Below are 25540 nucleotides of genomic sequence, written 5' to 3' on the forward strand. Positions count from 1 at the left end.
TTAAAATGGTCTTTCTCTTCTTAATCTGTTTATTGTCAGTTCATTTCAGCAGACTTAATTATCAAACCTCCAGAGGGAATGTTTAAACTTCCCTACAACCCCCATGGGAAACAACTTGAATCAACTAGGAACTGCTTACTTGCAGTTCCTTTTGCCTTTAGTCTTACAAACTCCAGTAATTTCCAAAGTTACTTAGATCAGCACCTTTCACCCCTACTCTTTTGAGTTTGTTTCCTACATTTGTACTAATAGTTATGCTCTCTTGTCACAGTCTGCATTCCTGTGATTCCCTGACTTCTTAAATGATTAAAATTGTTTACATAAAATTTTGACCCTTTGTGCAGTAAAGTTCTATGTTTTCACAAATACACAATGTCATGTATACACCATCACAGTGTCATACAGAATTGTTTCATTGCCCTAAAAATCTCCTGTGCTTCACCTATTCATTCCTCCCTCCCCTCAAACTCTGGCAACCACTGACATTTTTATTCTCTATTGTCTTTTCCAGAGTGTCATATAGTTGGACTCATATAGTATGCAGCCTGTTCAGAATGACTTCTCTCACTTAACAGTATGCATTTAAGGTTCATACAGGACTTTCTGTGGCTCGATAGCTCATTTCTTTATTGTTGAATAGTATTCCATCATATGGATGAACCAGTTTGTTTATCCATTCACTTATTGAAGAAATGTGTGTTGCTTCAAGTTTTAACCAATTATAACCCTGTTATGAACACGTGTGTGCTGTTTTTATGAGGACAAGTTTTCAAATCAGTAAATACCTAGCAGTGAAACTGTTCCAACTGTCCCATAGAAATGATATTTAAAAGTTTTGGAACACACATGGAAATTGACCCTTCAGGTCTTAAAACTTGAAATTTACATTTGTCTCATCTGAGTTCCTTCCTCAGGAAACAGATCCTCAGGCAAGGGACTTAAACTCACCAGATCACCACATTGAAATAAGATGCCAGACCCCCTCATTTATCATAATTGCTTCTTTTCCCCCCTTAATTCCTTCCCTCACTATATAAGCCTCCCCAGTTGTAGTTGGTCAGGGATTTTACACTTTATCTCCCATTCTCCTTGGCTGCAGCACCCAATGAAATACTTCTTTCCTGGCAACATTCATTGTCTCAGTGATTGACATTCTGTGTGGTGAGCAGCAGGACTGAACCCCTGTCATTTTGGTAACAGGAGCATGATTGCTGGATCAATGCTAAGGCTATGCCTAGCTCTTTAAGAGCCCACCAAACTGTCTTCTAAAGAAGCTGTACCATGTCACATTTCAATGAACAATGAAGAGTTCCTGTTGTTCCACATCCTTGCCATCTTTTGGCATTTTTAGTGTTTTTGCTTTCTACCATCCTAGTGGGTGCTAAGGGATAACTTATAGTTTTAAATTGCAATTCCCTGATGACAAATGATGCTGAGCACATTTTCACATTCATGTTTATTTTTGATGTCTATTCAGATCTTTTGCCCATGTTTAAATTGGGTCATTTGTCTTATCATTTTTAAGGCTTTTTTTTTTTTTTTTTTTGAGAGGCAGTCTCACTCTGTCACCTGGACTGGAGTGCAGTGGTGTGATCTCAGCTGGCTGTAACCTCCACCTCCCAGGTTCAAATGATTCTCCTGCCTCAGCCTCAGGAGTAGCTGGAATTACAGGTGTGTGCCACTATGCCCAGCTTATTTTTGTAATTTTAGTATAGACAGGGTTTTGCCATATTGGCCAGGCTGGTCTTGAACTCCTGACCTCAGGTGATCTGCTTTGGCCTCCCAAAGTGCTGGGATTACAGGCATGAGCCACTGAATCCGGCCCTGAGTTTTAAGTTCTTACCTGCCTAATTGTCCTGGCTAGAACCTCCAGTACAATGCTGAATAGAAGTGGTGAGCTTGGAGATCATTTTCTTGTTCCATATCTTAGGATACGAGCTTTCAGTCTTTCGTCATTATGTATGATGTTAGCTGTGGGTCTTCATAGATATCCTTTCTCAGGTTGAAGAAGTTCCTGTTTACTTCTAGTCTGTTCACTGCTTTTATCATGAAAGGCTACTGGAGTTTGTCAAATGCTTTGTGTCTATGGAAATGATTATGCATTTATTTTTTGTGAATTATCCCATTAATATACTGGATTTACTGATTTTCGTATGTTAAACCAACCTTGCTTTCCTGGGATAAATCCCAATTAATCACAGTGTATAATTCTTTTTATATCTTGCTGGATTTCATTTGCTAGTACTTTTTTTTTTTTTTTTTCTTCTATATTCAAAAGGGATATTGGCGTTAGTTTTCTTTCCTAGTAATGTCTTTGTCTGGTTATGGTATCCGTGTCTTCTTTAACTCATGTGTCTGGTTATGGTATCCGTGTCTTCTTTAACTCGTGTGTGTGTGTATGTATGTAACCCCAGGCACTCTAAAATGCAGGGCTCAGGGCAGGAACCTCTCTTGCTCAGCTCTAATCCTTCTGGTCACCTCTTAGTGACTTTTTCCCCCTTTAAGTCTGCCATTGAAGGACATTATATCCTAATTACACCTGAATAGAAGGGAGAACTTTGGGTCACATGCTACAGACAGTTCTCAAGACTAATAATTTACATTTATTGAATACTTTCTATATACTCAGGCATTGCTGTAACCCCTTTGCATGTGTTAACTCAATCTTCCCAACTAAGGAAACTTTGACTTGGAAAGGTTCAGTGATTTGTTCAATGGTAACACACTGGAGAGTGACTACATTTTAATTAGGGCAAAATTTTCCATTTGGCCAAGAACAAAATCTAACAGCCACTGCTATTTTGTGAATAGTAATTTGAAAATTAAAGGAAAATTTTTTTAAAGAAAAGCTTTGTTCTTCAAGTGTGATCGTTATTCTTGGGCCAAAATGTTTTTCAAGGTACATGTTTCTACTCTTTTTTTAAAAAAATATTTTATTAGAGTCAGGGTCTCACTATATTGCCCAGCCTGGTCCTGAACTATTGGACTCAAGTGATGTGCCCGCCTGGGCCTCCCAAAGTGCTGGGATTACAGTTGTAAGCCACCATGCCAGGTCACATTTCTACATTCTTAATAAAGTCCATGGAATCTACTTCAAATGCAATTTTAATTTATGTTTCAATCTATGAAGATATTGGGTTGGTGTGAAACTAATTGCGGTTTTGGACTGTGAATTTTAAATCATTATAACTAGGCTCAGTGCATTTTTATTAATCAAAATAGGAACCATTACAATCAACACATTTTTGCCAACGAGAAATAAGTTGGTTTATTCCTGTAGCGTAAAAATCCGTGCTTCGGGATTTGATGAACTCTTGGAAAGCATTTTCTGCATCCTGCTGGTTGTGGAAGCGTTTTCCCTGCAAAAAGTTGTTGAGATGCTTGAAGACATGGTAGTTGGTTGGCAAGAGGTCAGGTGAATACGGTGGATGAGGCAAAACTTCATAGCCCAATTCATTCAACTTTTGAAGTGTGGGTTGTGCAACATGTGGTCGGGCATTGTCGTGGAGAAGAATTGGGCCCTTTCTGTTGACCAATGCCAGCTGCAGGCGTTGCAGTTTTTGGTGCATCTCATCGATTTCCTGAGCATACTTCTCAGATGTAATGGTTTCACCAGGATTCAGAAAGCTGTAGTGGATCAGACCAGCAGCAGACCACCAAATAGTGACCATGACCTTTTTTGGGTGCAAGATTGGCTTTGGGAAGTGCTTTGGAGCTTCTTCTTGATCCAAGCACTGAGCTGATCGTCGCCGGTTGTCATATAAAATCCACTTTTCATCACACGTCACAATCCGATCGAGAAATGGTTCGTTGTGGTTGCGTAGAATAAGAGAGGATGACACTTCAAAACGATGATTTTTTTGATTTTCAGTCAGCTCATGAGGCACCCACTTATCGAGCTTTTTCACCTTTCCAATTTGCTTCAAATGCCGAACGACCGTAGAATGGTTGACATTGAGTTCTTCGGCAACTTCTCGTGTAGTTGTAAGGGGATCAGCTTCGATGATTGCTCTTAACTGGTCATTGTCAACTTCTGATGGCCGGCCACTACGCTCCTCATCTTCAAGGCTCTCATCTCCTTTGCAAAACTTCTTGAACCACCACTGCACTGTACGTTCGTTAGCAGTTCCTGGGCCAAATGCATTGTTGATGTTGCGAGTTGTCTCTGCTGCTTTACGACCCATTTTGAACTCGAATAAGAAAATTGCTCGAATTTGCTTTTTGTCTAACATCATTTTCATAGTCTAAAATAAACATAAACAGTAAGATGTCATTAGCAAAAAAACATAAAGCAAGAAATGCTCATTAAAATGATGTATAACATGACCACATTTATTTAAGAATGTATTCCAATATCAAATACCAAATTCCAACCATGCAAAAACTGTAACTACTTTTTTTTTTTTTTTTGAGACAGAGTCTCGCTCTGTCACCCAAGCTGGAGTGCAGTGGTACAGTCTTGGCTCACTGCAACCTCTGCCTCCTGGGCTCAAGCGATTTTCGTGCCTCAGCCTCCCGAGTAGCTGGGAATACAGACATGTGCCACTACATCTAACTAATTTTTGTATTTTTAGTAGAGATGGAGTTTCACCATGTTGGCCAGGCTGGTCTCAAACTCCTGAGCTCAAGTGTTCTGCCTGCCTCGGCCTCCCAAAGTGCTGGGATTACAGGTGTGAGCCACTGCACCCAGCCCCATCTTTAAAAATTTGAATCTTATAATTTATAATTATAAAAATGTTATTTTATCATGGGATAATAGTCACGTGGAAGTATATTTTTAAATGTTTTCTCTCAAAAGAAGTGTCAACATTCTCAAAAATATGGCAATGAAGCAAACAAATGCAGTTAACTCACTGCTTAGAAAAGACTTGGAATAAAGACTCTTTGACTCTTACCTTAGGAATCTGGTTTCTAGGACTAAGTGCTATATAATAAACTAGTGCCTGAGGACAAAAAATTTCCAGGGGTCCATATTCAGTCAGTTGTCTCTGGCAGAGGCACTGAGTTGGAGGGGGCTGTTTGTGTCCTTGTCTCTGGACTAAGTGCTATATAATAAACTAGTGCCTGAGGACAAAAAATTTCCAGGGGTCCATATTCAGTCAGTTGTCTCTGGCAGAGGCACTGAGTTGGAGGCTGTTTGTGTCCTTGTCTCTGAATGGAAGATTGTCCTCTGGGAATATCTCTGCTGTTCAATAGAGAAAGGTAAAAGGACATAGAAAAGGGTATCTGCAGAATCAAATGGTGAGCCAATCATTTTCCTTCTGACCACTTCCATATTGCGTCTGAAGCAGCTCAGTTATTAGGTGAGCTTGTGAGCAAGAAAAAGCACATTTTGGAGTAAGGGATACAAACTGCCTTATAAAAAGCAGGACTGCTTCAGAGGCATTGAAGTAAAAGAAGAAAGTTGGCATGGAGAAATGATTAATCTGGAGGAAAATTTTTGATACTATGTATTTGTAATTTGGGGCATTTTATGTGTACTCTATACCATTTGTTCACAGGGAACCATTCCATATAATGTTATATGAACGTTATAAACCCAAAGATACTTAAAAACAACCTAGCTTTATTGAGATATAATTCAAATGCTGTATATTTCACTCATTGAAAGTGTACAATGTACTTATATTACAGAGGAATAGTGTTATATATAACATGGATTCCTATAATGTTGAAAGTGCAGGACCTCCTAGTGGTAGAGTTTAAATGTACTAGAGAACAAATTAAATTACTTAATAATATCATAGGGGCTCTAGTAATTATTTTAGCTTTCAAAATGTCTGATAAACCTCCACAGTAACTGTATTTTTGCAACATCCCTGCTTTAAGGAAGGTAGTTAGAGATGTTTGCTGCTCTAGAAGTTTAAATGGGATCATAAAACTCCCGTCTCCTTTTGTGGTGTGGACAGGGTTATTTTTCTGTTATTTATACATGAAGTGAGCCTGTTTGAAGTTTTGAAGCATAACTTCACAAGATTGGGAATACAGCCAAGTATAAAATGAAAAATTTACAATGTGTCTCTTTTTCTGACTTTTCGTTACAACATGTAAGTCATTTTCATAGTTATATTTTTCACTATTGGTAGTACTTATTAGGGTTTTAGCAGGTGATAGTTAATAATGCCTTTTTCCTTGATCCATGCTTAGAAACAATTAAGTAGGATGCAGGAGTCAGACAGAAATCAAAAAGTCAGCTTTATTACTGTTAAAATTGGTTGGAAAGCAGGGTTTAGGTATGCAGCCACAAGGGTTTCTTGGATCATTATTAGGTTTGATGTTAGTGCTAGAAAACTTACAATAACAGTGGCTTAAGCAAGGGAGAGACTATTTCTCACCTGAAAGTACAAAGGTGTCAGATCACGACTGACAGGATGTTCTACAGTGCCAGACACCTAGACTCCTTTTAATCTTGTTGATTGTTCTATGCAATGGCTTCCTTTCCCAGGGTCATCCTGGGGTCTAGGATGACTGCTCCCGTTCCAGTCATCATGTATACATTCCAGCCAGCAGGAAGAAAGAGGAGGTGAAGGGCAGGATATCTCCATTTAAGGACTTGTCATTTTTGCTTATATCCTATTAACTAGAACAGTTACTAAGACAAATCTAACTAGGAAAGTGAGTATTCCGGGTAGTCATGCACTCATTAAATGGAGAATTCTATTACAGAAAGGGGAAAGGATACTGATGGACAACTTGTAGTCTCTGCCACATTCCTGAGTTAAACTTACGTAACTAGGCAGAGGTAAAGCTAGCCAACCACTGTCTTCCACTAAAGGGAGGGGCAAGCTGCTTATCACTGAACAGACTCACCTCAAGGGTCAATCGCTTGCAGGAGGGGAACACAGAAGGGGCTGAGCCACACATGCTGGGTTCCTTCTCATTTCCACAACTGATGTTCGACTTTTCTAAGGGGCAGTACAGAGAACTGTCAAAAGGCAGGAAAGCAGTACATGATTTGGCACCACAGTAACAAGGTTTTCTTAGTTTCCCATTATCTAGCCTTTCTTTGTCTTCACTGCCTGTTAGATTAAGATATCTTCCTGAATAATCATAAGAGAGTTCTTCTTCTGGCACAATATCTTTGGCTGCAAAAAGTGCCAACTTAGGTACCATTGAGTCAATTCGGACAGGAATCATCAAAAGGTTTGGCTCACAAGAATGATTAAGGAATCTTCCAATATTTCCTATATAAGTAGGGTCAACAAATGTTTCCATTACCTGCCCATTATAAACATGTTCCCTGATGGCTATAATGTAATTGGAGTCGGATTTTGTTTGTAAGTGAATTCTTCTCTGAACTTCAGAGAATCCTAAAACCTCACCAGCATATTCACAGACAAACCTTCCTTTCGATATAAATTCCAAGGTACGAAGTCCCCAGCCTTTTTTATGCGTCTTGAACACTTGGAAGTGGAACTGTAGACCTTTCTGGACCACTCTGTTTCTGCAGTGGTCACTGCATTGGCACAGGACATTGCATTCAAAAACAGGCTCTGCATACTTTCCTCCAGATCCTATATCTCTAAGGCATGAGTTATCATCATAGTTCTCTCCATGGCGGAGACAGGAGCAAGTGCCAGGGAGGCAGGGAGTTTTGACACAAATGCATCCGGGAAAGGTTATTTGAGTGGGATCAATGTCTGCTCCAGGTCCAACTACATGATCAGGAGTGTACTGTAAAAAATATACACACTGTAAGTCAGCATGGCATGTCATATATTTCCTATATATTGCAAGTAGCTTTTGACTGGGACCCATTCTAATTCTAACATATATAAAAACAGGACAAAACTGAAAAAACACAGAGTACTAAGATATTGTCCAAAAAGATCTCTCTCCAATAAAACAAGTTTGTTTTTTTTTTTTTTTAAGAGACAGGGTCTTGCTCTGTTGCACAAGCTGGAGTGGAGTGGTGTGATCACAGTTCACTGTAACCTGGGCTCAAGCGATTCTCCTGCCTCAGCTTCCTTAGTTGCTACAGCTACAAGTGGAAACCACCATGTCCAGCTAAGATTAATTTTTAGAATTTGTGGTTTTATTTTAGGTATGTATAAGGATGAGTTGGGCATTATAATACTTAATGTATATAATAGTATGTTATATATAGGTACACATAAGGACATATATATGTATTATGTTATGTATAAGGACAATAAGAAAAATACTATTTTTTTCTCCTATCAGAAATGGAAAGTTTTGTAACTTCTTTTGTTTCCCTCTTAGCTTTGGATGTCAGAAAACTCAGTGCTGAATTTAGTGTCTGAGTACAGTTAAGCATTTTATCCTTAGCTTTTGATCTCTTTTACTTTTACCTGATAATATACATGCATATATGTATTTTAATTGTGAGTTACAATACTGGTTATACTGGTTATACTGGTTGGGGATAAGAAAGTCATAGATGACAAGTCAATTGCACACAGAATTCCAAAAATGCTGTTTCTTAAATAGATACTACTAGATATTTAAATTTATTATAGATGTACACTTGTAAAGAAATTCTGTTCTAATTGAATGAGAAAGGAATATGAAAAAAATCTGTCATTTAAATGTACCTGTATTTTCAAAACATTACATTTGTAAAATGTCATATAAAAAGAAGACAATCCTCAATCTAAACTCTATGTGAAGCCTGATCTCTGGTTAGATCCTCATTAGCATCGTGAAGCATATTTTCAAACCGTGATTTCAGATTAAAGTATCTCTCATAAGCCCAGCAGATTTTTTTACGTATACAGTAATTCTTGCTTACATAGAACCCAATGCATTTTATGCCTGCTTTATTCCAAAAAGGATTTAATGAGACTTACAAACAGGTAAGATAAATGAACAAATAAGGAGAGTAAGGTGAAAGGGAAACAGAACAAACAGGTCTAGCGAGCTTAGACACACAGTATGTGGTAGAAGTAGACTGGACATTTGGCTCTGCCTGAGAGCTGCCAATTCAGAGAAGGATATATGATTAGATACGTAGCTTGCCCTGCCTGTAAGGAATAATCTCATTGTTCAGAAGCGGCATTGACTTTTTTCAGTATTGATACCAGGAAGGAATTCCACCAATGTGTTCTTCTAAGCCATTCTTTTCCAGGAAGCAGTTTCATGGGCTGTTTTTTATTCTGGTCCCCAGTAAAGGCTGCTGGGATCCCACAACAGCACAGTCAGGTAAAAGCAGTTCTGCAAGGAACCAGTTGCACGGCCTTTCATTGGGGACAGATTTAAAGCACCTGGAGGAATGTTTGCACCATGTCTTCCAGTCAATCCTCCATTAATGTTTTGTCTCCAGGCCAGGCTTTAGAAAGGTATTGAACAGCAGATAGTTATACTCCCTGTGGAGGCCTCAGGTGGAGCTATGTAGTTAAGTGCAAAACCCTATACTAAAAAAACTCTGAGCTGGGGAGGATTGACATCCTCTTGTGAAAGATGAGGAGGACAACCAGTGGGAGGACCTGTGGGGGAAGGCCAACATTCTGCTTAAAAAGTCATTTGGGGGTGGAGAGAGGAAATAGCTTTTGTTTGTGTTATTTCTTACAGCTTTAGCTTAGCAGGAATATCCTAAATGGATAAAGGATAGGTTAGAAAATGATGCTCTATCAGTCAAACTCAATGACTGCTGTTTTATATAGAATCTACTTTCAGCTTTTTAAAGGTTCAATGTTGAAATGTAAATGGTTACTGAGACATTTTAAAAAGTACTTGTAAAATGAAGATCTCTTTGTTAAATTTTTCATGTTAAACTTTTAAGTTGATTTGTCATTAAAGGTGCACATATTTTTAAGGTACTATATAAATCACTAAACGCTAGTTTTTTTTTGACATGGATAACTTCTTTTAAAATCAAGTCTGACTTACTGCAGTTTTCTAATCAGGAAAGCAGGTGAAAAACAGTTTTATTTCGTTATTTTTACTTACAAATTTAAAAAGATTTTGAAGAATCTCATGATATATTTTTTAAAATTCTGCAATTAAACTTGCCGCACAAGCTATAATCCTTTAGGGATTTATAGACGGTAGCTAATTCCAAATGAACTGCAGATACCTTCCAAAAGAAGACAGAGACTTCTGGGAAAATTTCCTGTTTAAATAAATTTTTTCCCCTTGATGGATATAATCACTGATCCTGATACCAACAATTGCTTTGAGTCATTTTGTCTTCATCTTTCCATTTTCTCCTCCATAAAAGGTCAATAAAATATCATTTCAGATGATAATGACTTAAAAAATGACTATACTCAAGAATAATCTTTTGAAAACCTTAGTCTAATTTAACATCTGATTATGTAATTACCCATCTTTTCAGGTATTTACATATTGAAAAGCTATTTATTATTTTCAGAAATAATGTGAGGTCATTGTCCTAACATTCTATTCAAATATTTACATGCCACGCGGTTAAACTTCGAGCAGTCATGTGCCGCATGACTTTTTGGTCAGATCACATATATACATATACAATGGTAGTCCTGTAAGATTAGAATACAGTATTTTTACTGTATGTTTTCTATGTTTAGATACACAAACACCACTGAATTACAAGTATCTACAGTATTCAGTGTAGTAACATTCTGTGCAGGTTTGTAGCCTAGGAGTGATAGGGCATTATCATATTGCCTAAGTGTGTAGTAGGCTATACCATCTAGGTTTGTGTAAGTACTGTGCACTCTATGACTTTTGCATAATGACGAAATTGTCTAATGATACATTTCTCAGACTGTTTCCCCATAGTTAAATAATAATTGTATCTGAAGTATAATTGTATCTGAAAGCTAATGTAAAGTGGGTTACAAACTGGGAGTCAGCTGATATGACCTAAGCCAGACTTCTGCTGAAACAATTAGGGAAGAGCCATTCATTCTCTTTCTACTAGAATTATTCAACTGTAGTGTTTGCCTGGCATTTCCAAGTTCTGCCACGTAGATGCGGCCTACTGAGTGTATAGTCTACCACAGAAATGGGAAGCAGGGGTGTGAAGGGGGAAGGTGGTGGGAAGAAGTATCTGACAATACTTTTAGAGTTACTGGGTCCAGACATGCCTATAGTCTTGGGCTTTTCTGATTTGAGGCAATTCCTTCCCTTTTTGTTGGAGCCAGTTTGTGTTATGTTTCTTGCAAACAAATGAGTCCTGACTGATACACCCTGGGTAGAAGCTGAGAATGGTTTCAGGAAATGGCTACAAAATTTACTCTGTTAACCAAAAATAAAATTCTAAGTCTCCTGATCATCTGAACGGACCCCTCCTCTCAGCAAGGGCGTTCCAAAGCTAACCTGAAAAACTAGTTCAGGTCACGATGGGAAGGGGGCAGGAGTCAGACATGCCTCATTATACCCTTTTCCCTTTTGGAATTACTGATAGAACAGACTCTTTAAGTCTGATAAAAAACATTTACAATCTATTCTCTCTGAAGCCTGTTACCTGGAGGCTTCACCTGCATGATAATAAACCCCTGGTCTCCACAACCCTTTATCTTACCCAAGGCATTCCCAAGTTTTTAGACAATAACAATTCCTTCAAGCAAACTGTTAATCAGAAACTGGAAGCCTCCGCTTCCAGCTGTCCTGTCTTTCTGGACTGAACCAATGTAAGTTTTACATGTATTTGACTGTTGTCTCATGTCTCCCTAAAATGTATAAAACTAAGCCATATCCCAACCACTTTGGGTACATGTTCTCAGGATCTCCTGGTGGCTGTGTCATGGTTCATGGTCACTCATATTTGGCTCAGAATAAATCTCTTCAAATATTTTGCAGAGTTTGACTCTTTTCATAGACAAGTCAAAGGTGTAAATGGTCAATGAACAAAGATGTCTTCAATTAGGAGGTTAGACTAGAGCAAAGTGTGCAGGAGACCAGGCAGGAAAACTCTGTGACTATGGTCTTGAACTGTGAGGAAGCAGCGGAGAGCTTCCTAGTGCAGAACATGCAATGCTCTAAACGAGACACAAACCACAGCCAGGCTCTTATTAGCATTGTGATTCTGGACAAGTGACTGGCTAGGCTTCAGATTAGTAGCTATAAGACAAGGATAATACCCACATTTGGGGTGGCTATCATGAAATTTTAATGAAATAATGCTGTACTCCATGTCAGGCACTTTATAAAAATATTGGCTTCTTTCAATTCTTCTAGATATTACTTTTAGATGTTATATTTCAAACAACATATGTTTCTGACAAATTACTTAACATTAATAAACATCTTATTTATTTCATAGGTTTCTGTGAAAGAAAAAATGACAGAACTGGCTTAAAAAGCTTACTCTAGGGATTAGCATATATGTGTTCAATAAAAATTTTGCAGGTAGTACATAGTAGGGTAGTGAAGAAAATAAGTTCTGGAGTTAAACTTTCCAGTTTCAAACATATTCAAACCAAAATTGTGTCTAGGAAGCCATCGGACTGTATACCTTTCCTCCATTACTTCTCCATTTGAGTGGAGAAAAGCTAAGAGCTGACCCAGACCAGACTTCTTTCATTTATCAAGTATTACCTTACTGTCTGCAATATGCACATACTGGGATTTAGAAACAGTCAGAAAAGTATAAAGGACATGGAGAATGGGTTTTTTTTTTTTTTTTTTTTTTAAAGACATTGCTGCCCAGTCTGGAGTGCAATGGCATGATCATAGCTCACTGCAGGCTCCAACTGCTGGGCTCAAGGTCAGCCTCCCAAGTAGGTGGGACTACAGGCATGCACCACCATGTCTGGTTAATTTAAAATGTTTTTGTAGAGATGGGGTCTCACTTTGTTGCCCTTTGTTAAGGGTGGTCTTAAACTCCTGACTTCAAGTGATTCTCCCGCCTTGGCCTCCAAAAGGGTTGGGATTACGGTAGTGAGCCACCATGCCTGGCTGGGATTTTTTAAATTTCCTGCATTGTTACAATGTAAGTTTTACTTCTTTTTCGTATGTATCAAAGCACAGAATTACTCATGCAAGAGCTGGGAATAAATGCAAAACAATCAGGGCAAAATGATATACTGGAAATCAGACCCTTGAAGCACTGGGTGAAGATTTCAAGTTTTTTGACAGAAAACTTAAGAGAAAATACACTGTTGTCTTGGCTATTCCTGTCTGCAATAATTTCTTTCTTCTCTGAACTAGACTTACATTTACTGTTAATAGCATGAACTTCAGGGTCTAAATGACACAGATTGTAGGGCTCTCTAATTGTGTTAAATGTGTAGGTCTTACCTTTCTAACAGATACGTGTCTCAGGGAAAAGCATGGTTATGAGGTTTCGAGTGTGGCATGGTGATGGGGGTGGGGTTCCTATCCATAGGACGAGGCACACAGCAGGTGCTCAAGAAGCATTTTTCGATTGCCAGATTGCAGCTCTTGATACTTGTTAACGAGAAGTTTGACTTTTCTGAATCACATTCTGTACTGAAGACCCAGAAACTGAAGTATGACACTATAATATTCTAGGCTTAAAACCTGGGTCTCTGAATCATAAAGAAGTGTTGTGAAAATCTTCATTCCTTTTTTGGTTGTGTTGAAAACCCAGCTACAAGAATCTTTGTACTTGGCCTCTCGCCTCATAAGTTTGTTTTTCCTCCAAGCAGCTATTAGAAGACTGTGAGCCAGATAATTCTTGTCAAGGCCTGTTGAGATCTTAAAAATAATGTTTGAAGCTGGTTTCAGAGACCTGAAAAATGGTTAGATCCAACTGTTAGCTCAATAAAATCAATTAGTTTATTTTCTACTTGGCTTTCAACACTGATGACATTATGATATGCTTGTTTCCAATATGAACATTTGAATTTTTTTGCCTTTTCACACAGTAGCCAAAGGCAAAACAGACACAAAGTTATTTTTATCTTGAAAGTTTTTCATGCCTTAATTCTTATGTGTGCATATGCCTGTGAAGGCAGGGTTGGGAGCAAGCAAGCTGTTTTGACCTTTTAGAAGACTGGTTTTGTGTTCCATGAATACGTGGAAGAAAACGAGTTGAATGCACTTTTAGGCTTGTCACTTAAATGTTTCAAGCATGTTTGATCTTCTTGGTAAGAAAGACAATAAGCTCTCTTAGGAAGGGATCCTGTCTTATTTTTGTAACTCTAACTCTATTGGGAGCTGTGCATATACAGAGATAGTTAGAACACTGTGGGACTGGGTTTTAATCTCCCAATTTTCATTTATGCCCACCAACTGTAGATGTAACAATCAATCACAAAGCTTCCTCTTGTCACTCCTTTCTCCCCTTTTAAAAATAGATGTATTTATTTTAATATACACTTTGTGAAATAGAAAACCTCATGATTTTATGGACATTAATGATTACAATGATTCTAAGGGAGATACTTATATAATTTATTTTTAAATAATTTAATGCTTAAAGTGAGTTAATTAAAAAAATACGTTGGGCACATAGTTTTACAGGTTGTTCTTGGATATGGCAAAGAAAAATATGACTCGAGATTGGAAAGAGATTTATAGAATAGTCTTAAACACACACACACACACGCACACACACACGCCCGGCAGGAATATTGAAGCTAATCGTGACAGTTGTAAACACCTTGAGGGTAGAGTGTGTTTTTCTGTTTGTTGTATTCTTTGCAGCCCAACCCACCACCTTGCATATATTTAGCTCTCAATAAATATTTGTTGAATTAAGAATGGACTAGAACAGTGGTTTTTTAAATCAGTGTTTTTGACAAGGAACTCAGCAATGCTTAGTCCTAAGTTTTCAGGGACCACTGTTTAATATTGGGCCAGCTAACTGTATTATTAACCATAAATTGCCAAAGATAGTCTGGGGAACAATAATGATTTCTGACATTAATATCCTATTCTACTCTTTGAGGACTAAACTCTGATTTTTTTTTATCTTGCCCAAATTCCTACCTAAGGCACCTGGGGAGTCATGCCTTACAAACCATAAAGTCTCATCAGAGGAGTTTTAATTTTAACCCAATATAGCATGGTCTGCTTTCTACCTGATTCTGGCATAACATCACATAGCAAATAAGGGAAGAAATCAAAATATTTTAACTGCAAATATATTTCCTTGCCATATCTTGAAATTGCCCTGGAGGGTTGTCTCTTGTGGGAAAAATCCACATTCTATAGAGAATCCCGTTTCCCCCTCTTTTTCTTTCTTTCCACAACAAGGAGATAATCAACTAAGACCGAGGCACCTTTTTAAGTTCGATAAGAAACATTTTACAACCTGCTCTCTCTGAAGTCAGCTGAGAGTTTCCTCCCCACAATTAAAACTTGGGTCTCTACGTGGCCGGGTGCGGTGGCTCACGTCTGTAATCCCAGCACTTTGGGAGGCCAAGGTGGGCGGATCACTTGAGGTCAGGAGTTTGAGACCAGCCTGGGCAACATGGTAAAACCCTGTCTCTACTAAAAATACAAAAATTAGCTGGGCGTAGCTGTAGGCACCTGTAATCCCAGCTACTCGGGAAGCTGAGGTGGGAGAATCGCTTGAACCTGGGAGGCGGAGGTTGCAGTGAGCTGATCGCACCACCACACTATAGCCTGGGTGATGGAGTCAAGCTCCGTCTCAAAAAAAAAACCCCTTTATCTTAACCTAAACATTTCTATTGATCCCAGGTCTTCAGACAAACTCAACCAATTGTTAACCAGAAAAATTGTTAACCAGAAAAATTAAAATCTACCTATAGTCTGGAAGCCCCCCCACCACTTTGAGTTGCCTCGCCTTTCTGAACCAAACCCATGTACATGTTAAATGTATTTGATTGACGTCTCCTCTCTCCCAAACGTGTATAAAACCAGGCTGTGCCCTAACCACCTGGGACACATGTTCTCAGCATCTCCTGAGGGCTGTGTCACAGGCCATGGTCACTCATATTTGACTCAGAACAAATCTCTTCAAATATTTTACAGAGTTTGATTCTTTTCCTTGACATCTTTGAAAGCTGCTATTGAATCTATTATCTTATCTGATCCTCACAAAGACCCCTAGGAAAAAGAAAGGGCAGTTAGGGTTCATTGTTGATAATGGATGTTAAAGGGGCTATGCATTTTTAAACTATTATTTTCATTTTGCAGATGAAGAAACTCAGGCTCTGAGAAGTAGCTAAGATGGCTAAGCTCTGAACCATGCTCTCCAACTTCGACGTCCAGTGCTCTTTCCGCTTCAAAATCTTTGGTCATTCCTTATTCCTTAGGTAAGGCTCAGGCCAAGGTCAGAGGGATAAGAAAGTCAGAGTAGAGGCTGGGAGCGGTGGCTCATGCCTGTAATCCCAGCACTTTGGGAGGCCGAGGCGGGCGGATCACCTGAGGTTGGGAGTTCGAGACCAGCCTGACCAACATGGAGAAACCCTGTCTCTACTAAAAATACAAAAATTAGCCGGGCGTGGTGGCACATGCCTATAATCCCAGCTACTCGGGAGGCTGAGGCAGGAGAATCGCTTGAACCTGGGAGGTGGAGGTTGCGGTGAGCCGAGATCGCGCCACTGCACTCCAGCCTGGGCGACACAGCAAGACTCAGTCTCAAAAAAAAGAGTAGAAAGGGCTTTGAGATAGTTAATAGCAGCAAACATTTACTGAGTTCTTACAGCAAACCAGAAAGTGTATTTTCCTTGCAATTTTCAAAGCACTCCGGAAGAGAGGTACTGTTAAACTGTACACTGGAAGACTCAAAGGCTTAGCCATAGCTAATTTATACCCGCCCAAGAGCCCACAGCATGAGGGAGACCACAGCTAAGGCTGACTCGAGGGGCTGTTTTTATGCACGACACCGGGTGCGACCCACTAATAGGCCCCACGGCTTATCCTACCTGTGAGAGACACCTGAGACCAGGGAGGTAAATGACTCCCCCCTTGATGCCTCCTTGGGTTCTGAGGACAGGACTGGACAAAAAGCCAAGGTTGTCACAAGGCCTCTGGTTCTGCGCTTCAGGGAATGGACTGAAAAGGACAACACCCTTGCTAAGGTGATGCCGTGGGTTAACAGAAAAAGGCCCAGGCCGGGGCATGCACACCTATTCCCGCGCACCAACGGGTGTGCTGTAAGAGAAGACAAAAGGTCACGACTGGGAGGCCGTCCCAGCTAGGCGGCTTGAGGAGACCACGTGGGGGAGCCGCGCGCCCGCCTCCCGCGCCGCCTGGCCCCGCCCCTACCTGGAAGGGCGCCGGCGCGGCCCCCGGGGGCCACGCTCCCACCGGCAAGTTTTCCTGGCCGCACGCGACATCCAGCTGCTCAGTCGGGGCCTCAGGCTTCTCCTTAAACTCCGCCATCCCACAAGGCCGTGTCGTCTTTGCCGCTTCCGCGAACATTTACCCGCCTCACGCAACGCCTACTACCCTGACAGGCCTGGGCCGCGCAGTGGATGCTGGGACTTGTGGTCCCGTGGCCCCATCGCCTCATGGGAATTGTAGTTCGTTTCTCCTCAGGAGTGGCCTGGAAGGCGCTTCACTTCCTTGACTTTTTGGGTCTGGCTCCCGTTTTGATTTCAGCCAGAGGCACCACAGATAATTACAAAATCATGTAAGGTACGGACGAAACAAAGTGAGGTGCTTTAGTTTTTCCTGGGAGCATCAAAGAGGGGGCTTTCGAGGTGAGGTCATTTGTCCAGGTTTTTGAGGGCTCACTGGACGTTTGTGGGGTGGAGGCAGGTGTGCGTTCTAAACCGAGCGGGGAAATGCACACCAAGGTTTCTAAAGATCTGCGGCTTGCCGGGAAGTTGACATGTGATAAGGTTTGTGCCAAGGCGATAGCCTCACAGGATGCCTTAAGGAATTTGTGTGGGGCGTGCTCACTCCCTGATGGAGGTATCTGTGCCCCTTTGCCTGTCCTTTTCCCTCCTCTCCATCCCTCTACCCTCACCCCTCCAAACCCCTGCCCTGCCAAAGGATTCTGATAGCCTCAAGACTGCTGAATCTGGTGGAGCATTTTCAACCTCACTGAAGCTCTCTGACATGATTGTCCTGCTTCTCCTTGAAACTGTAAACCAAAAATAAAATTCCAATCCTCCAAACCATCTGAATGGACCCCTCCTCTCTGCCAAGGTTAACCTGAGAAACTGGTTCAGGCCATGATGGGAAGGGGGGTCCAACATGCCTCATTATGCCCTTCTTCCTTTTGGAATTCAGGAAAAGCCAGCCAGCATCAACCTTAAGTCTGATAAGAAACATTTACAGTCTGTTCTCTCTGAAATTTACCTCTTGGAGGCTTCATCTCTACGATCAAATTTGGTATCCACAACCTCTTATTGCAACCCAGACATTCGTTTCTATTGATTCTAGGTCTTTAGATAATAACCAATTGCCAATCAGAAAATCTTTAAATCTACCTATGACCTGGAAGCCACCCCTCACCCGCTTCTCATTGTCTGCCTTTCCAGATCCAACCAATCTTACATGTATTGATTGATGTATTATGTCTCCCTAAAATGTGTGAGAGTAAGCTGTATCCTGACCGCCTTGGGCACATGTCATCAGGACTGCCTGAGGCTATGTCGGGGGCGCATTCTTAAGTTTGGGAAAATAAACTTTCTAAATTGAGACCTGTCTCAGATGATTTTGGGTTCACAAACGCTTCTGACCTTGCAGCTTCTGAGGTCCCATTGGCCTAAATATGTTTCCATCTTGCAGACCTTTCCTTGTTAGTATCCTCTCGTTGTTTTCCTGCCTTTTTCTGAAAAGTGGATGTGATTCAGGGTTCTGCCCTTGACCTTTTTCTTTGCTCCCCTTCCCTGGACTTTCTCATTAATAACATCCACTCCCATGGCTTCAAATACAAAGGATTAGGTCACCAGTCTCCAACCCAGATCAGACGTTTCTCCTCAAATCCAGTTACACATATTCAGCTAATGATTGAGCATTTCTGTTTTCTGTCCTACAGGCTCCTCAAACTCAAAATAATCTGAATTGACTCCTTCTTCTGCCAATCTTGCTTTTTCTTCTTTAAAGTTAACTGGGAAAATAATTTGTGATCTACAGAGCCACTAAAGCAACAAACCAGTTACTCTGTATTCCTTCTCTTCACTAGACTCATATAGCTAAGGACGTGGTGGGTAAGTCTTGTTGATTCTGCCTTCATGTTTTCATTTTTGTCTCTTCTCACTTAGTCCTAGGCTCTCTCATTTCTTGCTTGGACTTTGGAAGTTCTTTTCTTTAAGTCTGTCATTCTCCATATTCCCAAATCACCCTTACTGCTGCTGCTACAATGACCTTTGAAGATCCTTGTCCAGTTATTATATTTTGCTGCTTAGAGTCTTATTTGCTCCATTTTCTCTCAAAGTTTACCTTCTATATTCTGCCTTATAAGCCTTTGAGGACCCAGATTTTACCTATTTCCTTGGTTTCTGTTGCTGCTGTTCTCTGTTGGAACCCTTTGTTCTGTTGACATTCCCTCAATAAGCCATTCTACTTGGGCCTCTGGGCCTTTGTCCACATTGTTCTTGTATCTCCAGTGCCTTTACCCAGGACTGTCTGTCTGCTCAGCTCAAGTAGTCCCTTCTCTGTATCTTTCTTTACCCTGTTTCTCATAGCATTGGTTACCCTCTTTACATTAGTTCTCCTACTTTATAAGCCATTTCTTATGTTACCTGCAACTATTTAATGTAAGCACAGGCAAAACCATCTTATTGAACTCATAAAAATTATATATATATTGGTGGAGGGTGGGGAGATAGATAGATAGAGAAACATTTTGTTTTAACTTAAATGATTTTGGTACATTTATATGCTAGTCTTTTGATGTAGGGCCAAAAGAGAAAGAGAGCTAGAGTGTGTGTGTATGTATGTCTCCGTATGTTTGTTTTCTACTGATTAGAGCTCCAGGTCAAGCTTACTTTGAGTTCCAGTTTTGGTGTCTTTAAAGTGGGGTGGGAACTAAAGGATAGTGAAGCAATCTGATATTGTGATCTGTTTTCTTTCCCTAGTCTTTTATACTTTTCTCACTCACACCCACTTCAAGGGCAAAACATTTTTTAGTGACTTGCTTTTTTTTCTCCAAGTCTTTACAGAATGTTCTACTTAGTTATCCCAGAAGGGAGAAACTCTTTGCACTCACAGTTCATCATCATTTTTTCATAAAATTATAATAACAGTTATACCTGGCATTAATAGGTTTGGGAACAGAAATTAAAGATCAGCCTTATAAATGTGCTATTCATGAGCGTGTATAAAATCACATAATTTTGCACTGCAGTACACATCTGATATAAAAACTTTTTTGAGAGCAGGTTTAGATGTGTTATGCTGTTCTTGTGTTGCTGTAAAGAAATACTTGAGGCTAGGTAATTGATAAAGAAAAGAGGTTTAATTGGCTCATAGCTCTGCAGGCTGTACAGGTAGTATGGTGCTGGCATTTGTTTGGTTCCTGGGCAGGCCTCAGGAAGCTTTGAGTCGTAGTAGGAGGTGAAGAGGAAGCAGGCATCTCACATGGTCAAAGCAGGAGCAATGAGAGAGAGTGGGGGTTAGGGCAGGTGCCACACACACTTTTAAATGACCAGATCTTGTGAGAATTAACTCACTGTTGTGATGACAGCACCGAGGGGATGGTGCTTTAGCACCCATGGGTTTAATGAGAAACTTGCCCCCATGATCCAATCTTCTCCTACTATGCCCCACCTCCAACACTGGGGATTAGATTTCAACATGAGGCTTGGATGAGGTCAAATATCCAAACTATATCAATAGGGAATTGATTCTATGTAGAAAAGAATCAAAATGTAAGAGTCAGGGGCACAGTATCTGAAATCAGCCATGACTAAATTCATATTCCTACTCTGCAAATTTCTGACCATGGGAAATAATAGCTAACATTTATTGAGTTATTACGTACCAGATATTGTTTTTTTATTTTTTATTTTTTGAGACGGAGTCTCACTCTGTCACCCAGGCTGGAGTGCAGTGGCGCGATCCTGGCTCACTGCAACCTCCACCTCCTGGGTTCGAGCAATCTTCCTGCCTCAGCCTCTTGAGGAGCTGGAATTACAGGTGTGTGCCACCACACCCAGCTAATTTTTTGTATTTTTAGTAGAGCTGGGGTTTCACCAAGTTGACCATACTGGTCTCAAACTCCTGACCTCAAGTGATCCACCGATCTCCACCTCCCAAAGTGCTGAGGTTACAGGCATAAGCGACCACATCTGGCCCAGATATTGTTTAAACATTTGATATGTATAAATTCATTAATACCCATAATATGGTACTTGAAACATCTACCACAGGGTCATTTTAGGTTCAACTAAACATTCAGGTTCACAGGACTGTCACTGGCCACACTTGGCATTAGCTTCACTTGAGATTATAGGACAAGAGCCGAAGCCTACCAGCAGAGAGGCCTCAGGTGTACCCCTTCTGTGGGAATGGTGCTTGCAGTCCACACAGCAGGTCACAGAGTTGCCTGGGAGCTGTTTGTTCTCCCAGAGGGTGGCTCAAATGCAAGGAGAATATATCCCATTAATAGGGTGTGGGGGAATCCTGAATTAGAAGCCTTGCCTCTCAGAAGCTATAGACTTTAAGGTAGCTGCCTAGTAAATATTTTATCAGATATAGTTATGTACCTATCCTTCCTTAAAAGAAGAGACAGTCATGTATATGATACAATTAGCTGCTTATAGTATAATTAAGAAACATAGGAAGGTTTAGGTAAAGTGCTATGGATCTTTAGAACTCGTAAAGATTACTTTTAGCTGGGGACATCATGGACAAGAGGCAATTTGCCATAGGCCTTGAAGGATGGATAGGATTTAGGCATTCCAGGTGGAAGGAACAGGAAGAGCAAAGTAATAAAAAGAAAGATGTGGATAGGAAAGAGTAACTTCACATTGGCTGGAGATAAGGTTTGTTTCACTTTTCAGGAATTTTGAATAGTATAGGAATTTCTCAGATATTCAGAGAACATGCTGTTCATTCATTTTAAGAAAAGTTTGACCACTGATCACATGCATGGTCCGGTTTACCAATTAGGGGAATGTATACATGAAGAAGACATGGTACCCTAGAAAAGCTTGCAGTGTAACAGACAAATAACTATATACTTACAGAATGTGATAGAAATTGTAAGAATGTTGTGAGAAAAGAATTATAAGAGCCATGAGGAGAACCACACTCCTATATTTGCTGTTATACCATTTTTAGTTTTTGACACTTTCTTGGTAATACTGTCTGCTATTTGGAAAATTTTTTTGAAGGATCCACTTTATTTTATTTTTTCAGAAGCTGTCAGCACTGGTGCTTCCAGAATACGATATTTTGTGCATGTTGGCCCTTTGGTTTAATTTGTTTTTATCTTGCTGGCAAAGGATCCAAAAGTATTTTATAGAGTATGAGATTAAAATAATGAGAGGATGTTTGCAGACTGATATAACCAATCTTCAGAATGCCAAGCAGTCAGTCTTTCATCTTTTCGGGGTCCAGAAACCTGTCTTATTCTCTCTAGACAATTGCTTTTCATTGACCAGGAACCTTGATCTTCAGAATTTGTTCTGAAAACCATTATAGCTAGATGGTGGGGAAAAATGTATTTCTGGACATTAATGAATTGCCCTAATAGATTTCCATAAATAGGTTTTGGAACTGAATATTGCATTGATTATTCAGATTTCTTTTGGATTTTTCACTGGCAGAAGAGAAACTAATCTGATCAGTATAAAAAAAAATAAAAAGAAAACAATGCAATATAATAAAACTCTGACATTTCATAGGTTCAATTATCCTTGGCTAAATTATGAGGGATGACTATTTGAGCTTTACATTTATTAACAAAAATGGTCTTTAATTGGGGTGTTTTTATGCTTTTTTGGTCAGGGTTTTTATGAAGTTCTGCATGACTTTGTATTCAGAAGCCATTCTTTTATCAAAGTTTCACTAGCATTATCTGAGCTTAATATTCTGGGATGTATTTTGTAGCCAGTGATGAAAGGAGGAAAGTCAGCAGAAATTACTTACATATTTGTTAGCATTTGAAACATCTTAGCCTTCTAATAAGAACTATCATGGCCAGGCACAGTAGCTCATGTCTGTAATCCCAGCGCCTTGGGAAGCTGAGGTAGGAGGATGGAGGATGGCTCAAGGCCAGGAGTTCCAGGCCAGCTTGGGCAACATAGCCAGACTCCATCTCAAAAAAAAAAAAAAAAAAAAATCCAGGTGTAGTGGCTTGTGGCTGTAATTCCAGCTACTAGGGAGGCTGAGGTGGGAGGATTGCTTGAGCCCAGAAATCCAAGGCCCCAGTTAGCTATGATTGTGCCACTGTATTGCAGCCTGGATTGGGTGACGGAGAGAGACCTTCTCTCTAAAACAAACCCAAAACACCTGACACCAGTAGATACCAAGTAGGCATAGTACAGGCACTGGATCCTCTCATGAAAAAAGATTGTTGCATGAAATCATTTTAAAAAGAAGCATGGTAATTGATACTTTTGGGGATTTCTGTCCAATTTGGTGACCATTTCCCTTGTGAGAACATGCCATCCCTCACCCAGCCCGTCTAACAGGGGTGGGCTCACAGACGGTTATGTTTATATTACTCAGTGATCTCCTAAAAAGCCTCGGCCCAAGTTTTTAGCTTACAGGTGCACACCTTTTTCAATCTAGGACAATTAGGTTCTCTTGGTCAGGAGCTGAGACCAAATCACAGCTAAAACTATTATTTATAATTCAGGAGCTGAGAGGTAGGTTTATTTGGTATATAGACAGAGAAGCAGAGGAAAGTCTGTCTTCCAAGAGAAAAATAAAGCAGATGAGTGATAAAGAGAGAGGACAGCTGTCTATTTCTGGTTTCAGTCTCTTTTTCGGTTCACATTACATAACTATATTCTTATAATAAATTCTTCCTTTGGGTTTAGGTTAAGTCAGAGTGGTTTCTGTTACTTTAAAGAATTTTAGCCAGGAAAGGTACTGTGAACATTTATAATGACATTATTATTACCATTATTATCATTAGAAAGTGTGGGTTGGATAATTAGCTACTTTGCTCTTGATATGGTTTCGCTGTGTTCCCATCCAAATCTCATCTTGAATTGTAGCTCCTGTAATCCCCACGTGTCGTGGGAGGGACCCAGTGGGAGGTAATTGAATCATGGGGGTGGGCTTTTCTCCTGATAGTAAGTCTCATGAGATCTGATGGTTTTATAAAAGGGCAGTTCCCCTGTATACACTCATCTTGTCTGCTGCCATGTAAGATGTACCTTTGCTCCTCCTTCACCTTCCACCATGATTGTGAGGCCTCCCCAGCCATGTGAAACTGTGAGTCCATTAAACCTCTTTTTCTTTATAAATTACCCAGTCTCAGGTGTGTCTTTATTAGCAGCCTGAGAACAGACTCATACAACTCTATATAGAAGTTATATGATCTTTATTAATTTTTGTTCATTTTAAAAGTTGGGTAAGCTTTTTTTTTTAACTACTTTGCCTTTCTGATGTGTCTTCACTAAAGAGTGCCTTCCCAAAATAATATTAATAGAATTTTATAACATCAAACAGTAGTACAAAATAAGAAATTTCTATCTGGTGGAAGGGATAATCATACAGTAATAATGGCTAATACTTCTATAGTACATAAGTCATACCAGGTATCGTTTTTTTTTTTTTTTAAAGCAAAGGCATATGGGTCATTTTTCTATAAGAAAAAATGTGGCAATTGATTAAAATAACTTGAAACTTTTATCTTACAAAATTGTGACCCTGTGTTATGTTTTCCAAAAGACAGCAGTTTACATTTTTGTGTTTAGACTGCTAGTAAATATGTTTTCAGTAGAATAGAAAAACTTCCATCTAGTCCTATGTTTTTATCATTGCATTATGGTTTCATGAAACCCGTAATTTCCCTTGTTGTTATGATAAAAAACATAAAGATAAAATCGCAATCAGAATATTGTTAGTGTAAGTACTTTAGCTGTGAAGTAATATCCAGGATTGATGATTGTAGACTGTCTCAAAATGTTATGCAGTCAAATGTGGATTGTTTGATAATATGTGAAGAGGTGAAAGAAGAGTATTATGTATTTATATAACCTGCAGTGTCACCGGCAAGAAATTAATTTCACTCACAGAAAACATATGAACAAATTTATTATCATGCATATTCAAATACTGTTACCAAGGCTATGAGAGCAGACTTGCTTTGTTTGCAGTTTGACCTTGAAAAGCACAGCCCGCGGTTATGTTCATTTCACGTTCTAGGTAGTAAGCTTTGGATACCACCTATAAGTACATCACCTATAAACAGAATTTTTTCTAAAGTACTAGATCTTCCTTCTTATCTATAATAAGGCACACCACCAGCCTTTTCTGCTTGCAGTTTTGAAAGCAAAGATGTGTAACCTTTGAAGTTTAGTTCACAAGTGTCCTATTTTAGAGCAATCTACCCAAAACATTCTAAGCCCAGATCTACAAGTATCTACAGGATAATTTCGCTGGATACCCCCAAATATCATCTGAGACTAGAATCCTTCTTAGAGACTGTATTAATTTTCTGCTTCTTATAATGCAACATTCCTGCAACTATATAGGCCCCTGGCATTCTCACTCTGGTAGCTTCCCAGCCCCAGTTCTAGCATTTGAGTGGAGAAAGGAAACCATGGAAACAAAAAACCAAATGCAAAAAATTTTACTCAGTTGC

At 39.7% G+C, this 25540-nt stretch overlaps 1 protein-coding gene and 1 long non-coding RNA gene across 10 annotated transcripts in view; one reads left to right on the top strand and one right to left on the bottom strand.

The window, feature by feature from the left end:
- Window positions 1–1441: 1441 nt before the first annotated feature.
- Window positions 1442–17316, bottom strand: LOC129033655 (histone-lysine N-methyltransferase SETMAR). 8 transcript variants are annotated; one of them, XM_063661817.1, is made up of 4 exons: window positions 17089–17293; window positions 7343–7674; window positions 6811–6925; window positions 1442–4244 (listed from the first exon to the last, which is right to left on the bottom strand). In XM_063661817.1, the coding sequence occupies exons 1-4, from the start codon at window positions 17242–17244 to the stop codon at window positions 3210–3212; spliced, it is 1638 nt and encodes a 545-aa protein (XP_063517887.1). In that variant the 5' UTR covers window positions 17245–17293; the 3' UTR covers window positions 1442–3209. The 8 variants fall into 8 exon arrangements, 6 of the variants coding, with proteins under 6 accessions (XP_063517887.1, XP_063517886.1, XP_054338479.1 ...); XM_063661816.1 differs by lacking the exon at window positions 17089–17293 and adding an exon at window positions 16746–17060; XM_054482504.2 differs by having other exon boundaries at window positions 6811–7674; window positions 17089–17314.
- Window positions 17066–25540, top strand: part of LOC134739173 (uncharacterized) — a 368829-nt gene continuing 360354 nt past the window's right edge. The window contains exon 1 of one of the 2 annotated variants that reach the window (XR_010125715.1): window positions 17066–17460. This is a non-coding gene — a long non-coding RNA (uncharacterized LOC134739173). Of the gene's footprint in view, window positions 17461–23665; window positions 24166–25540 lie in introns of those variants that run through there. The other variant, XR_010125716.1, reaches the window with a different exon arrangement.

The sequence above is a fragment of the Pongo pygmaeus genome, chromosome 2, assembly GCF_028885625.2.
Source record: "Pongo pygmaeus isolate AG05252 chromosome 2, NHGRI_mPonPyg2-v2.0_pri, whole genome shotgun sequence".
NCBI lineage: Eukaryota > Metazoa > Chordata > Mammalia > Primates > Hominidae > Pongo > Pongo pygmaeus.

Coding starts and splice junctions, on each gene's coding strand:
- LOC129033655 (XM_054482503.2), bottom strand. CDS start 16,943: ATGCCCCGGCCTGGGCCTTTTTCTGTTAACCCACGGCATCACCTTAGC. Junction 7,675..16,745: donor GTCTCAGGTGTCTCTCACAG/GTAGGATAAGCC, acceptor TATTTTTTACAG/TACACTCCTGATCATGTAGT. Junction 4,245..6,810: donor GCAAGCGATTGACCCTTGAG/GTGAGTCTGTTC, acceptor TGTTTATTTTAG/ACTATGAAAATGATGTTAGA.